Source organism: Passer domesticus, chromosome 5 (genome assembly GCF_036417665.1).
Source record: "Passer domesticus isolate bPasDom1 chromosome 5, bPasDom1.hap1, whole genome shotgun sequence".
In the NCBI taxonomy this organism is placed as follows: domain Eukaryota; kingdom Metazoa; phylum Chordata; class Aves; order Passeriformes; family Passeridae; genus Passer; species Passer domesticus.
In genome coordinates, this window is record NC_087478.1 from 31,553,785 (window position 1) to 31,570,826 (window position 17,042).

At 42.5% G+C, this 17,042-nt stretch overlaps 1 protein-coding gene across 2 annotated transcripts in view; it reads left to right on the forward strand.

The window, feature by feature from the left end:
- SRGAP1 (SLIT-ROBO Rho GTPase activating protein 1) overlaps positions 1–15,371 on the forward strand; it is a 138,535-nt gene extending 123,164 nt beyond the window's left edge. For both annotated transcript variants that reach the window (XM_064419370.1, XM_064419371.1), the window contains exons 17-22: positions 64–288; positions 1,353–1,432; positions 9,209–9,389; positions 9,949–10,083; positions 10,210–10,555; positions 12,281–15,371. In XM_064419370.1, the coding sequence (XP_064275440.1) occupies positions 64–288; positions 1,353–1,432; positions 9,209–9,389; positions 9,949–10,083; positions 10,210–10,555; positions 12,281–12,658 (1,345 nt within the window). In that variant the 3' untranslated portion in view covers positions 12,659–15,371. The remainder of the gene's footprint in view (positions 1–63; positions 289–1,352; positions 1,433–9,208; positions 9,390–9,948; positions 10,084–10,209; positions 10,556–12,280) is intronic.
- The last annotated feature ends 1,671 nt before the right edge of the window (positions 15,372–17,042 follow it).

Consider the following 17,042-nt stretch of genomic DNA (forward strand, 5'->3'; position numbering starts at 1 on the left):
TTTTCAGAATAAGGTTAGTCACAGTGGAAAAGTCAATTTTTCTTGATTTTTCTGTTATAACAGCCTTTCACAGTACAGTGATGAAAACATGATGGATCCATACAACTTGGCCATTTGTTTTGGGCCAACCCTGATGCCTGTTCCAGACATACAAGACCAGGTGTCTTGTCAGGCACATGTGAACGAGATAATCAAAACTATCATCATCCATCATGAGGCTATTTTTCCAGATGTGAAAGAACTTGATGGACCAGTGTATGAAAAATGCATGGCTGGAGATGACTATTGGTAAGTCAGAATATTATCCTTCTGTCTCCTAAACAAAGTCATTAGGCTGGTTAGAAGTATGAAGATAAATGAGAAGAGCATTTAGGTCTACACAGTAAAGTGTTAAGTATGAAAAAGTGAAACAAAGGTAATTATGATGATGTTTCCTACAACATTTGGTGGAGGAAGCTGCTTTGTGTTCAGCCAGAGATAGAATTCCGGGTGTACAGAGCACATAGGCAGGTAGGAAATTGTTTCTTTGGCTGTTTCTTCAACCTTACAAAATTTCAGCTTATGATGCCTGCTCCTTTTCTTTGTTGTGCTTTAACAGGGCAGGTAGCTAAATACCACACAGGCTCTCACTCACTCTCCCCACAGTGAGATGGGGGACAGAATTGGGAAAAAAAAATTATAATTCATGTGTTAAAATGAAGACAGTTTAATAGGGCAGAAAAGAAAGGGCAAATAACAACAATAATTAGAATATGCAAAACAAGCGAAGCACAATGCAGTTGTTGATGCACAATAAACCCAATCACTGATGGGTGCCCAGCCAGTGCCTGAGCAGCAGCCCCTGACCAGCTTTGTCCCAAGTTTACATGCTGAGCATGACACCACATGGTCTGGAATATCCATTTGGTTGTTTGGGGTCAGATGTACTCGCTGTGTCTCCTTCCAGCTTCTTGTGCCTTCAAGTCCACTTGCAGGTGTGGTGGGGTGTTCAGTGTGAACACTGCTCAGGAGCAACTAAAACATCAGTGTGTTGTCAATATTATTCTGTTCCTAAATACAAAACACATCACTGTACCAGCTACGTGGAAGAAAATTATCCCAGCCAAAACCAGGACACTCCCTTGGCAGCAAACACACACTTTATATTTATGAAGGAATCAAATGTTCTGAGGGCTTCTTAATGTTGGAATTTTGTTTCAAGGAAATGCATATTGGCTTCTTCATTAGTTATGTATTCATAGCACACATAACACACTAGTTGCACATAACTTTGTAGCATTATAAGAATACTTTTAAATAATCTCATGCAAGTGGCATATTTTTGATGTATGTGGTTCCTCTCTTGCCTCCAGTGACAGCCCATACAGTGAGCATGGTACCTTGGAGGAGGGGGACCAGGATGCCAGTACAGAGCCCCACACCAGTGAAGATGGTGAGTTTGTTACTTTACTGTGCCTTTGATGGGGGTAAGTCCTACAGGTGTTCCAGGCAGGAGACCGTCTTCCTTTCCTAACTGTGTCTTATTTGAAAGAAGGAAATTTCAGTCCTGGTGTTCTGTAGCAGATCTTTAATCTCTATTTGTGTGCTTTTGCACTCTTGATTCATGTGTGTTTGACCAGCTGTTTCCTTGTTCTCTCCTGATTTGCCCAGTCACAGGAAGGGCAAGAGAGAAACTATTTCAGTCAGCACATATTATTTTCTGACATAATGTTACATTTTTAGTGACTCTTTTGTCTACAAAAACTAAACTTGTCAAAAGTGTGCCCTTAAATATTGCAGCTAGAGGATATTTGCCATTGAAGCTCTATTTTTATATTAATTAAAAGCTGCTCTCTCTAAAGTATTTATAACAACTTAAAAACATGTGTGTACCCCCCACAGTGAAACTTTTGAACAGTAATAATTTTTTTGTAAATATCAGTCACATATACTTCTGGGTATGAGAGGTATCAATGAAAAAATTGATGCAACTCTATTATATTAATTGTTTTTATCCGGGTCATAAATGTGTATTCAACTGTGACAGTTTGACCATCCTTCAGATGTCCCTCACAGCAACTTCTACCAAGTTTCAAGCAAATTTAAGAGCTAGAAAAGGATTCTCAAAGTTATATTGTTATATAACTACTATTTTTGTGAGAATTGGTAGCTCATGAGAGGTGAAGGATTCAGAATGACACTCGATGTAGAGAAGGGCAGCAGTGTGAGCTCTCTGCCTGTCTGGCCAGCAGGCAACCCAGACAGAGCAACCAGCACACGTGCACTTAGCAGCAGTAGAAACAAAAGCTTCCCCTTGTCCCTTGCAGAGGATGTGTGGAGGAAGGAAGAGGAAAAGACAGAGCAGAGGAGAGGGGAGGAAAAGAGCTACAGCAGAAAATGATTTTTTTTTTTTAAATAATGTCATAAGGGATACTGTTTGGAGCTGGGACAATGGCTGTAGGGAAGGGAAACCGGAAGGTGTATGTATAGGAAACCTGGCTACACTGGTCCCATTGCACACAGAGCAAAGTAAACAATAGTTCCACTCTGGCTGTACCCGTCTGCTTTGTCACGTACGCAGGCTGTCAGTGACAGATTGTCTGTCTCTTCCCCTTTGCCAAGGTGAGGAGGGGCAGGCAGAGTCTGTCAGAGCAGCTGTTTGGAGAGGAGGGACATTTGGGTGGGCAGACATTACAGAAATGGGGAAAACTGAGAGTAGGAGAGAAATCTTGGTCTTCTGCCTGGGTGTACAGCCATGCCTGTGCAGCAGGGAGTACCAACAGTTCTACAAGACAGGCTGTGCATGGGCTCCTCTTGACCAGCTCTGTACAACTAAACCCACCATCTTTCTACAACACATCTCTTCTGAGCAGTGTGAACAAACTCAAAAGTCACACCTTATTTTTCCAAGACAATATAGCTGTACTTTAGAAGAACTTCTTCCATTGGAGGTATGAAGCAAGAGTGGAAGCTGAGGGAGTTTGCCTGTCTCTCATTTAGAGCACGAGTAAAGTGTAGATGACACACCAGTTCAATGTACTGGGGCCAACTTCAGGGTCCCATGACCAAACTGACGGACAAAGGCACGAGTGGACATGGAGAAGAAGTACAGCTTTTCAGCAGCCATCAAAGCAGTTACTTCAAAGCCATGCCTGGGAAAGATGAAAACATCAGCAGGATACGGAGGAGCAGGACTGTGGCATTGCATGATGCATCATTTGTGCCTCAGTCATCACGGGCTATACCCCACCACTCTGTTGTTATACCAGTTTTACATTCCTGTCATAGTATTACTTGTGTTGTGTTGTGACAGTGTCACCGGGGAAGACAAACCCTGAAGAGAATACCTGTCAACAGGAAAAAATTCTGTTAAAAGATTTAGCTGCTCAAGACATGGGTTTTTGTTCACCAGATCACCCAGCAGTTTAATTCTAGTTGCCTCATCACACCTTTTTAATTAATGCAGTGCCAAAAGGAGCGGACATCTGTGTTTACAGAGAAATAATTGTTAGCACAAAAATATTTGTAAGCTCGATAAATACTGCTGCAAAGCTGAAGATTAACAAGCCTGGATCACGCACAGAAACTGTTCATTTTTATTCCAACCTGCAAGCTCTAACCCATTTTTTTCCATTAATATGGCTTTCTGTTGAAATAGCACATTTTTCTAATGTAGGTTACAGACTTTAAATTAAATGCACTCACTCTCTTTCTGTGCATACATTCATGTGTTTGTGCTCTGACAATTCCTTTTAAAAAGTATTATTTACACCAGATATGAGAATAGGTGAAAATTTTTCAGTTTGCTTACTGAACTTCATGAGAGTCACTGATAGACACGTGGCGGATAACAAAAGCCCTTCTACTAAAGGGTCTGGAGTATTTTGAAGGTTTAATGTGCTTGATTCATTGATTATAAGCTGGATGCATCACTGCCAGCTGAATGTGGAGAGAGAGAAAGGGAGGTGCCACATTGCTGCTGTATTGATCAGACACATGGTACTTAGCTGGCTCCCTCTGTGAGGACATGGAAGAATCAGATTCTATAAATGCTGAGGGGGTTTTTTTCATGTTGAAAATCTGATTAGTTTTATGCTAAAATGTTATATACATACGTAAGACCAAGCTGCCTACCCCACAGGAATTACAGGGTCATTGAAACATAATCCAGTGGTTACAATCAAAACCAAAAGGCTTTCTTTTACTTACTCTTGCTATAAAGTTAAACTGCAAGTGGCTCTGTCTCTCTCGCTCAAGTGCCTACTAGAAAAAACCATCTGTAGGGGCTGTGTCAGTAGTGCTAGAAATGTTCATTACAATTTAGAAAACACCAAGACTTTAAAAATTAAAAATTAAGTTATGTCTACAGAGGTAAAATGCAATAGGATTGGGAAAAAATATTAGCACATATAAATGAGCATAAAAATATTTCATAACTTCTTTATTTTAAGCATATAAATTGTTGTGGGTTTTTTCCCTAAGTTTACAGGTGTTCATGTATTTCAGTTGATTACTTGAAAGGGAAGCAGGAAAGAAAAGGAGCTGCATTTTTCTGTGGTGTTTTCAGGTTTTTTTAGATATACAGAAAGGATTCTGATAAGGGAAACATAGTAGTTTTTTCTTTCTTCTAAAACTGGAAATGAAATTAATTTCTGAAGTTCAGAACATTTGTACTCAAGCTGAAACACACACAAAAAAATCTACCTGTAATTTTGCTGCAGACAACCTTTACCTGAAAATGTCCCTGCAGTAAAGATTCAAAGGACATTGTTCATGTTTTACTGAAACAGCTGTTGGCATATTTCCTTTACCTACAAATTGATGGAGATTTTTTTATTCTTGTTGGAGTCATATGGTAAAGAGTGACTAGATCTGTTTGCAAAGGAAGTAAACATTTCCTGAGGAAGTTAGACAGATGGAGTTCTCCTAGGAAAACATACATAAAATTAATACTATGCTCTCCATAGATTTCTCATAAACTTAGGATAAAACTTTAGATGGTATTTCTGCTGAAAACAAAACTTACAGGGACATGTCAGGCTGTACATTGTTGTTCCCAGTGCATAGTAATTTTCTTGCTCTTTGCTGGTGCATGCTGTAATCGAGACTTAGCCAAATTCTGTTCTGTCGACACCTTGCAACAGTGCTTTGCTTTTGCTCTTCCCAGTCAGAGAGCTGCTGTCCTGAGGACATTTTGAAATTACAGAACCACTCTATTCTCTGATGGGATGCAGAAGATAAAGAAATAGGGAGATAGCACCTTCCTGAGGAGTTTGAGGACATACTTTATTCCCAACAGACAGGGTACACCTGGGAAAACTGAGGAAGTACAGAACAGAGCAACAGCAACTTCCCTAGAAAAAGTGCAGGGGATGGTGTCCCCTCCTTTCCTTAGCTCCTTGTGCCCTGAGGCATAGGGGGCAGCCCAGGTCCAATTCACTGCCATCACCTCTGTAGGGAGGTTAGGTCTACATCTGGCACTCCGGTCTCAAAACTAAAACTAGCATGTTTATTCTGCCCTTTCTGCTCTCCCAAGCAGCATGAGTTTTTCCCACAGTTCTTCAGTTTGTCCTGATTTCTCCTTTCCATAGCATTTCCTGATTCACTAGAGATGATAGCTGGTGAGATCCTGTATGCCATCAAAAACTTCTTGGTATTTTAGCTGAATGCCCACAGGTACAGACAGAGCAGTGCAATTACACTTCCCTCTGAGCTGTCAATTTTACTGTTAGACATTAGTACCAGACAGAATTTGAATTACAGATCCCAAATTTAGCTTTCATTGCCTTAGCTTTTTGGAAATACTCATCTGTCATTCAGTAACCTTGATATTAAATGGCTTAACTTTCCAAAATGCATTTATGTCTAGGAGTAACTGTCATGGTGCTTTGGTTTTCACTATTAAAGCTTGACCTGTAACAAGGTGAATTACTGTTTAAGTGCAGTCTCAGTACTGTTTGCTGTAGGAAAATTATCTCTGTGTATAAAGAAACAAAACCAGCCCTTTCACAATAGGAAAACCTGTCTGAACTCATTTTTCACAAAATCTGTATGAAATCTACGGGCACTCCTCCCTGAGGAGGTGGGATTTGTTACCCAGGCAATCTGATGTACATGTCTCAAAAGTCACATCCATTATGGGTACATTAACAATTCATACAGCTGGTTCCAGTGGGACAACATCATTCAGACCTCTGAGAAAGTATGTGAGTCTTGCAGGTGGTAGAAGGTTACAATAAACAGGATTCTCATTGCGCAGCACATTTATATGAGCATAATTCCACTGAGAAAGACAGAACTGTTTCTAGTTTAGTCCACTAATTTGTAAATAAAAAGACCTGTATACTCAGTTGTGGGGTACTGTATGGTTTGTTGATGTTAGCAGAGAAACAGGACATTCCATAGGCAATCAGTGTAGGGCTTTGTCCATCAATCCAGTTCTTGTGAGCATTACCAGTTAGCTGTGGAGAATGTCTAAGGAAAATATGTGCAGGAAATTTGGGATTTTATGACTTACTGCAAAACTTTTTTGTTTGGTTGACTTAATTTTTTTCTTTACATTTTAAAGCATTGCCTATTAGTGAGTGACTGGCTCTCCAAAGCCTGGGAGGTTTTATTTCTGAATTCTTGACCAGCTCTACCATAACCCATAAATTAGCTGTAATCTGAAAACAGAGTGCTCATACAAATGTCTGTTCCTTTTCAATCTTACCTGATTCCAGTATTTCCTTCTTATAATAAATTCCATGGGCAATACACGTGGTAGGAGAAGAACTGTGTTCTTTTGTCAGTGTTAAATTGTTGCCATTTCATATTGCCCTCTTAAAGACAATGCAAGATAAACAGGCATGTTTAGTTTTACCTCGTTTCATTTTCTGAGCCTTACAGTTGCTTTGTGGCATCTGCATTTTCTGTTAGGGAGAGACTGTAGGAATGACAACAGGGTAGCATATCATAATATCACACCACCATTAGAGGTCTCCTAGTTTTCCAGAATGTTTCTTTCTGTGTCAGCATTATAGTTTCTTTGCTTAAAAGCATAAACCAAGAAACCCTTCAGCCCCACCCACCAGGGAATGCCAGTGAGTGAGACATTCATAGGGGCCGTGATGTTTGTTACAAATTCTCATCAGGCTGAACAAAGACATTGGACACATACCAAGAATCTCCTAGGTTTTATTGTACAGTCACCATAACTTTGGCCACCAGCCCAATATTTAGAGTCAAAAGGTATTGGCTAACACACCCTTAAATTTCTTACAACACACTTCCACAAGAGTGGAGGTGAACGAGCCCTTAATTTTGTACAGTACACTTCAGTAAGTTCACAGCTCCCACAACACACAACCAAAGGTGCTGACTCACAAGTCACAGTACATTTGATATTCAGAGGTGCTGGCTCACAAGCTCTTCCTTCCCACAACAAACTTCACAGCAGAGCATGGGGCAGAATATGATAGTTGTGCTTTACCCATGCAAGGCAAGGGAAGAAAACAAAAAATAAAACCAGTGATTAGATTCTGCATTGTTGCTGCTGTGTCTGTGGTCCAGAGCAGAGGTTGTGAGACAAAGAAAGCAAAAGAGAGAGAGGAAAAAGACAAAGAACAAAAAAGATAATATAGTCCTCTACAGCCATCCAGTAGGAATGCATTTTCAGGAATGTATACTGTTATTGCTAGGTTCTTAATTGTATTTGTATAATTGAAATAATTTCTGCCACCGTACATTACTTTTGTGTTTGTAACAGTGAATTCCCCATATCACTGTATTCCATCTGTGTAAAGTTTCTGAGTTAGTAACTTCTAAACAGACTGCAGTTTGTCACTGACAGGAATGCTTAAAGTGACTGCAGAAGCAGCAAAGCACAAGACAGTCTTCTGCAGGCTGGGCAAGTTATTAAAAAAAATGAGCTGCAAAATATAACCTCAATAAAGGTGCTGTCATTATGTTTTCGCACTGTAGAACGAAGTTAATTTTAAAAATACATTCCTGTGCAAAATGTTGTCATAAAGGGACAGTGGCTTTCATTACCAGCCTGGTTCTTTAGGGAATTACAACCTCAGCAATTTTAATTCGCACCAGACAGAAAGTTGCTATGCTAGTCATTAGCCCAGATGTTAATTTCCATCTAAATATTGCTCTAATTATGTAAAGAAATTAGTCATTTCAGGGACTCTTGAGTTACTGGAATCATCAGAGTATGTGATTTTTAGACCTGTATTTTGCAGTTTTTTCTTTATGTTTTGAGACTTTGATGACAAAATTTAATCAGTTAGAGCTCAGGTGCTTTTGGTTTTATGCAAACAAAATGAGAGCTTGTTAAAATCACAGCTTTTTGCTGGATGCCTGGGCACAGCTCTGGCCATAGCTGCAGGGCCCCTTTGCTGACATCAGTAGGTCTCCATCCCAGCACAGGTTATGGGATGGAGCCCATTTCCAGCCTAAGGCTGAATTTACCCGCATTCTGACAAAGATTTAGCCAGGACTGCTGTAGCCAATGTTTGGCTTCAGAAAACACCAGCAGCCTCCCCTGCAGAAACCAGGGCAGCTCAAGATTTTGGAGCAGTCAGAGCTGCTTTAAGCAACTTGAGGCCACACAGGGACTGTCCCTGTGGTCTGGAGCTGCCTTGTCTCACTCCAAAAGGGCATTAAGGAAGTGAATTAAAGCATGAGGCTTTGGTGCTGTATAAAACACTAGGTTTCAGTAGGTCTGCATGCTCATCACGTAAAAGACAGGAATTCCATGGCCCAGTTCGGCAGGGTATCCCTGCTCATGCACAGGCTAATCTTGTCTTCCTTCCCTTGCCACTGCACATGGTAAAAGCACTCCTATTTACTTTTCCCTTATCACGCTGGTTCCTTGGGCCTTTGGTTATTCATCTGAGTTGGTTCTTTTTGTTTTCAGAAGTCTTTATTGCCTGGCCTCCATCCCAGTCTCCAGCACGCAGGAGCCCTTCCAGCAGGAGGCAGAGGCCTCTCTTTCAAAGGCAGTTGCAACATTTGAGTATGCTGTTGTTTTCTGCAGCTCCCAAAGCAGCCCAGATGTTTCACACCTGGAACACAGATTGATTATGTTTCTTTGTAAGGAGCACATTGTAACCATTGCCTGAAGTCTGCCTTCCTTCATATGATCTCTGTCAGAATGAGCACTGAGAAAATGCAAAAAATGGGGCTGATATTGCCCAAAAGAGCGATATGTAATCTGGTATTTGTTGTTCTTCCCACCCAGAGTGTGAGCCCATAGAAGCTATTGCCAAGTTTGACTATGTTGGAAGATCTGCACGAGAACTCTCTTTCAAGAAAGGAGCTTCCCTTCTGCTCTATCACCGAGCATCTGAGGACTGGTGGGAAGGAAGGCACAATGGAATTGATGGCCTTGTTCCTCACCAGTACATAGTGGTGCAGGATATGTAAGCAGTGTCTGGTGTGACTGGGTTCTTGGGGGGTGTAAAGTCTGCAGTGCTTAGCAGTATTTGCCAAATGGGTCAGCAGTTTGAAGGGTCAGATATGTTAAACATTTGCCTTCTTTGCAGGATACCTGTCTTTACACCCCCAAATTGAAAGCTCCATCAAAAACTACTACTAGGCAAAGCTACTTCTATGGATATGGTCATAGTACATTAAGAGACAGGTGCTGCTGCACTTATTTTAATTTGACTATCTCTGTGTAGCAGTTGCTGACTTTTAGCTTCAGAATAGCAAGAGCTGGGGAAATGCAGCCCTGACCTCTTGTTTTGCAGTATTAGGCGTGTGCTTTGCCAAGGATGACAAAGTTCTTTACAGAAAGGTTACATACACTCAAAGTGTAAAGAGCTCAGTAAACAGAGAGATTATAAACAATTCTGGGAGATGTGCAAGGACTGCAATGCATTTATAACACGCCTGCTTTTCTTATGGGAATTAAAATCTGAGCGTGCCAAGTTGCTCTCACTCACTGACTTCTCATCTCACCACCTGTGTTCTGTTCAGGGATGATACTTTCTCAGACACACTGAGCCAAAAAGCAGACAGTGAGGCCAGCAGCGGACCCATAACTGAGGATAAGTCATCATCAAAGGATATGAACTCTCCTACTGACCGTCACTCAGATGTGTATTCAGGAAGGTAAGCCTCAGCATAACATGTTTTCAGTAGTCCTGCTCACAGCTCAGCTAACACAGCAATTACTCCTCCACGCGCTTATGTTGGGTCACTACAGTTTGTTCTACCACCACTTCTCCACTGGTGCAGGCAAAGAAAGAGATCAGAACCTCCACCTCCCCTAAGACGCCCAGGCAGGAGCAGTGACGGCCACTGCCCGGTACACCCACCTCACCCTCTGTCCAACTCGGCCTTGGAGCTGGGCTCCCCCAGCCTGGCACCTCACTGCAGTCCCAGAGCCCTCCTGCAGAGCCGCAACCTCAACGCCGACAGCCCCGAGCGGCGGCGCCGGCCGGGCCACGGCAGCCTCACCAACATCAGCAGGCACGACTCGCTGAAGAAGATCGATAGCCCTCCCATCAGAAGGTCCACGTCCTCTGGGCAGTACACAGGCTTCAATGACCATAAACCACTGGACCCAGAGTCAATAGCTCAGGTTTGTGTCTTTTTTATTTATGGCACTGTGATTTTCTGGGCAGCAAATCCCATTGAATAGCACAGCACGGAGCACATGCACTAGTGGGAAGGTGTGTGCAGAGGAATATCCCACTTGGCTTTCCAAACAAAGTGTGTGTGAAAGAAGATGCATTAAACAATCCTGAATAGAAGAAGGACAAAGGGGAGTAAACATTGCAGAAGCAATAAAAAGAAATTATTTCCCATTACACTGTAATGGAATTGCCTCTGCCATACAGAACACTAGGACAGTGTTACAACAGATACATAGATCGCTGTGCTCTGTTGAAGGCTGGCCTATTCTGACTTGCATGTAATTAGTGTTCAATTATGTCTCAGTATTGTGGTAAGCAGAAAAGTTCTCTGATTGGCTAGTAGCAGCCATTACCATTCAAAGCAGAGGTTTGGCAGTCCAGGGTCTTGTGGATTTTATAGTTTTCATGCAGTTCATACTGTGTGTTGATTTAATGTGTGTAATAGAACCTGATGTGCAAGATGTTGCAGCTGCATAAATTGTGGGCCATCTTACTGTGTGAACAGTCACCAGTCTCATTCCTGGCAGTGAAGAGGTGAAGAGAGTTGAGTAGAAAGCACCCTGATCATCAAATTGGTCTGTGTACTGAGCTGGTAACAGCTCTTGAGTAAATAGATACCTCTGTCTTCAGAACTCACATTTTGTCTAGGAGGGATAATGTGATTACTAGGAGCACCTTGAGGGTGTTTTATGATTGCAAACACATTTTACAATAACGCTGGCACTCGTGTTTTAAAATTTAATGTACTGATAATGCTTGCTTTGAAACTCTGCTTCCAGTGAGGAGTAGAAGGTACTGGCATGCTTAGGTCAGAACCCATGTATTAGGGGTAGAAAGTGCAAGTGTTTTTACTGTTTTATTTTATTCTGAGCTATTACTTTACTTTCCTGGAACAGCACTGTTTGGCTTAAGATATCTCTTTTTTATGCCTAGACTAGAACCCAAACTTTGATTAAACTATGTGAAAGTCAGTGTAAGCAGGCAGGGAAACAAGATGTTTTAAGCTTAGTTGTATCTCAGTACCACTGAGAAGCAGTAAACTAATATCTTGGTGCATTCTTTAAGCCTTCAGGCCTGAAATCCTGATGAAGAAAATAGTTTTTCTTAGGTGTGCATACTGACCAATATCTTACAGATTTTTCTGTTTAAGATTTAACTTGATTAAACAAGAGGAGAGAAGAGCTGATAGGCACACAAACTTTATTTCCTTAGAAAACTAGGTTTTGTAATCCATGGGAGGGAATACAGACTCTGAACACCTGAGGCTTTAGATGAGCTGAGCAGTTAGCTAAGAGTGAGCAAATGGACTAAAATCTTTACAGTTGTCAGTACCCAAGAGATGACAGAAATCTTCAGCACTAAAACATTGCTAAGCAAACATCAGTTGTCGTGACAATCACTTCATAAATGGCTTGCAGATTTTGGTGTAACACTTTTCTTTGATTCTGTTATATGAAAAAGGTTAAATGTTTGTAGTGTCCACTCAAACCTGCCATGTTGTCAGTTGTAATGTCTTTCAAATAAATCTGGTGGAAATTGATTTTAGCACTATCATAACTGTTAGAGGATGGTTGGTGAATGAATTAATGTGTGTGCTTACCCCTCCCCTTGCTCCTCTGGCATTCAGTAGCAAGAGAAATGACATGCTGCTCTCTTGTGCTCTGTCCCAGGACATCGAGGAGACAATGAACACAGCACTGAATGAGCTCCGTGAGCTGGAGCGGCAGAGCTCGGCCAAGCACGCCCCTGATGTCGTGCTGGACACCTTGGAGCAAATGAAGAACACCCCCACCCCTGCCACCTCGACAGAGTCACTCAGCCCTCTGCACAGCGTTGTTCTAAGGAGCTCCGAGCCTCAGATCCGCCGTAGCACCAGTTCTTCCAGTGACACCATGAGTACTTTCAAGCCCATGGTGGCCCCTAGGATGGGAGTGCAGCTGAAACCTCCTGCTCTTAGGCCAAAACCTATTGTTCTTCCAAAAACAAATCCTAGCATAGGGCCTTCTCCTCCTTCCCAGGGTCCAGCCGACAAATCTTGCACAATGTAGGCAGCTCAGCCACCCACAGCGCCCAGCTGGAGTGTGCTAGGGAAAGAGATGGATTAACAATAGAAGTCAGGGCTCCGTAACATCATTTGTTCATGTTTGTAACTGGAGAGGCTTTGTTTTTCAGTGTTTTTGAATGTATTGTCTGAAAGTAGCTACATTAACATGGGCATTTGTATTTTGTATGGTTTCGATTAAACAAAAAACTGGACAATTGTGCATAGTTTTAAAAAACAAACATAGACTTACTTGAAAACTTGATGCTGCACCATTTGTAATAAAACCAACACAGATCACAAACAGCTTGCCACGTTGTACCATACTTCACAGTCTTACTGTAGCTATATAATAACAGATCCTGCACAAAACTAAGGGGCGGGAGGGGGTTCAGGGGACATGGAGCCTCTCATTTCTGGGTCACCAAACCAAATCTCAAGCAGGTTAGTAGGAACTGAAGTTTAGCATGTGAGGATTACGTGTCTGTGTGGAATGTCTAAGTCATCTCAGGCCACATTTCTTATTTAAGACACAAGAAAAAAAATCACCAAACCCTCACAAACTCATAATTGGCACCGAGTTTTAGCTTTCTTGTTGGCAGTCTCACTAGAGGCAAGCACTGGATGGAGCTGGAAATCACACTGCTCTCACTGACACAAAGCAGCATTCCAGGACATAGCTAAAGCACATCTCCAGGATAGTATCTAGAAACTCCTTTTGCTGCCTTCTGTAATAGTGTACCTTCTCCCATGAAGTTAGACCTTCATTCCCTGATACCACATTTCTTACAGAAGCTGAATTTGTTTGAAGTTCACAGAAGCCAGGCTCTGGGGAGTGTGTGAACCTGTTGGTCCATTAGGGAGGATGAGGGGCTATTAAAGGGATCAACTACACAGTAATTCAGAAAAGTATCCCATTGACTTTATTGCTCAGAGTCCAATTAAGGACGTGATTTGGGTTGCAATAGCCCGAGTTTCGAGCTGACCCAGCCGTGCTGACTGCCTTGCACAGCAAATGCTCTGCTGTGCTGACAGCAGCAAGACAGGGACTCTGAAGGGGGACTGCCCCCTGCCAGTGGTGCAGGGGTCACTCACAGGACAGGCAGCTGAGTTTCTACTACCTAGATGCAAGCTGACTAAAGTTTTCCGTAACCCTTTTCCCCTCCACTTTCCTTTTTTTTTTAATGACAGAAATCAGTACCTTTCTTATATCTGTGCGAGTGGCGACTGTCAACTTTGCTTAGTGCTCTGTTGTTAAACTTTGTTAGGCATGAGCTAAACCTACAGCTGTTTTGCACATTGCAACAGTAAGCCATAATACTTTTTCTGTGAACGTATTTTCAAGCATCCAATCCATAAAAGAAGTTTCAATGAATAAAATGGGGGAAAAAGTCACTTGTGGTCCACCTACAGAAGTATGACTGGCTGTAATTAAGATCTGTTTTTCCACATATTCTGTAAGATCTCACTTTTGGAAAGCTTGAAATTGTACAGCTCAGTATACATAAACAATTGAGTTTGGGAGGAGAAGAATAGGGACAAAATTTGATAGACATAATTTCTGAGGTGACAGGAGTAATTTCCTGTTGTTATTTAGGAGTAATTCATTCATGCTCTGGTTTACACCTTCTAGACAGGTGGTGCAATGTGAAGCTCCAAGTGTGAGAAGTACCCCATGAACTGCCTCTGAGCCCCAAACTATTGCTGGCATTTGCAAACACTTTTCAATCCAGTCAGAGACTTCACACGCATCTAGGTTAGAGACAAAGTCTTAATCCATCACAGTGGGCTGTGCAGCATGGGTCAGCAAACCTCCATCCTTGTCAACTCTACTGCCTGGCCCTAATGCCAGGGCCAGAGCCTAAGCCAGACCAGCCCCAGCTGCAGACCAGTGCTGGTCTGCTCTCTTGTTTGGGACCAGAGGTATTTTCAAGTAGTTCCCCAGTTTATTAGACTCAATGGAACAAAACTGGAATTTCAGCTTTCATTTACATACAGTTTTTGTCTAGCGTTTTTAAATTAACCCACCTGGCACAATTGAGATGGATACCTGTATCTTTAAATTGCATAGGGAATTTTGTATGTTTAAATAACTGTACTGGACTCCATAATGCTTTTATTAGAAATTGTTTAGCAAAAGAAAATATTAGAAACAGTGCATTTAGTGAATGCATCCACTTAGTGCATTCACACAGTTAATGTGTAGTTTGATGGTTATTATAGATACTTTAAAGCATAGTAAGTGGATATGTAACAGGAAAGACTGCTACATCTACAGGCGTACTTAAGGGTAACTCCTGCACACCTAATCCAATCAGTATTGTCCTTTACTGTCAAGTTTGATGAATTGCAGTACTGGTAGCTTCCTGCTTGTTGACTGTTACCTACTTGTGTCAATGTACATCTGTAGTATGTACATGTGAAAGTGCCTTTAAATTTTAGAGGAGCTTTAGCTTTGCTCTTGTACTGTTGCATTTCCATTGCATCCTTTCCTGTTTCGTGTATGGCTGCATTCCCATTGCATTCCTTCCACTCTTGAAGATCAAATAAAAACATGGAAAACCCACAGTTCTGGAAGAGAAATGTACTGTTAATCTGTTGTGACAATGCACTTTTATGTATAGTACTGTACATTTTTGGCATGTACCATTACAAGCTTCAGTATACATTCAAGTTTGTTCCTCATAGTGTATCTTTATAATAAAGAAGATAGTTCTGTCTGTGTGTGTAGTTTTGCTGGGGGAAGCACTGTATCTTCCAACATGGATTGACTATCTACTTCCCACATAAGGGAGCATCCAGCACACCAGCCTCCCCCAGCTGCCCGCACCCCACACTGCATCAAGAGCTATCACCCCTTGGCCTGAAGAAGCACTTGTTCTGGAAAGTTCCCTGCCTAACTTAAAAGTCCCTCTTTACCTGAAGACCCCTCACCAAGAGCCACCAACTTCACGTAGTTCTGCCTGAGGACCCATCAAGAGTAGTCAGTCGTGCTCACACTGGCTGAGGAAACCCCTCGCTGCCCACTTGGCCAAACACCCTGCCACCCCCACTCCTGCTCCCCACGGGAAAAATGGGGTGAGGAAAACACTCCAGCTTACATATTTTAAAAATAGAGTGAAAAGAATTTTAAAAGGGACATTTATTAAAATGGGGATATTTCTTGGAACAAAAGAAGAGAGAGATGCTGTCAGGCTGGGAGGGGATGGGGGGAGTGCCACAGTTAAAGGTCATCTTCAGTGACCTTATGTCAGAAATGGTGACAATGCACACCCTCCCAGCTGGCCCCAGGAGCCAGGGGGTCTGATTGTCAGGCTGGTAGCTGCAGAGAGATGTTCTGCCATACATGGATCAGATGCTGTCAAGGACAATTCCTGAGCTAGGACTACAGCTGCCCAAATAGGCTTGCCATGTTTCCCACCGTAGATGTTTAGAGGCAGAAGAGCTATTTGGAAATGCATTCTCAGTCCTTGCTAAGAAACCCAAACCAGTCATCCCTGGTTGTTGTTGAGGACCACTGTGTGCCTGAGGAAGACAAATGCCCCATTCCTGCAAGTGTTCCAGGCCAGGCTGGATGGAGCTTTAAGCAACCTGGTAAGGTGGAAGGTGTGCCTGCCTGTGGCAGGGGGAAGGAGCTGGATGATCTCTCAGGTGCCTTCCAGCCCAAACCATGCTATGATTCTGTCAGGCAGTGTGGGGTGGAGTGGGGGAAGGGCACAGCAGCCACCCTGGCTCAGAGCAGGGCTGTCACTGCTCTCACTGAGAAAGCTGTGGCTGCTCATCCTTCAGCCCAGGGCAGCAGCCTTTGCACCACAGTGTCCAGCGACCCACTTCAGGCATTTCTTCTTGTCCCCTACTGCACAAAAGCTGACTAAGACACACAGGAGGGGACAGCAAAGGTCATTCCTCATTCAAGGTCCTACACAGCCCAGAGGATGCATAACCCAATTTCCACAGTCAGATCATTCCACAGTCAGATCAGGGAGGGGCTTATGTGGTGGCTTTAAATCTGTTTTAAAATGAGTAAGAAAACACAAGAAGAAGAGTCTTCTCCTGTTTTATAATATGAAGTTTCAGTGTTGCACAGTGCTGACTTCCTAACTTCCTTCCAGTTTTTGTAGTGGAAAGAAGCCCATCTCTCACTGAGACAGCCAAAGCTTTTGGCAGGTGGTGGAGGAACTGCTGACTCTACTGATGCTCAAAAAGCAAAAGGGTGATGAGATGTTTTGCTGAGAAAAGTGTATTGGCTAAACAGAAAAAGAGTAGCAGTGGCAGCAGAGTGTTTAGCTCTCAGGCCACTGCTGCAAATCATTGTTCCAAGCCACATGCAGCTCCAGGATGTGGCACTGCCCCAGCTGGCACGAACAGCTCCTCAGACAGCATAAGGAAAC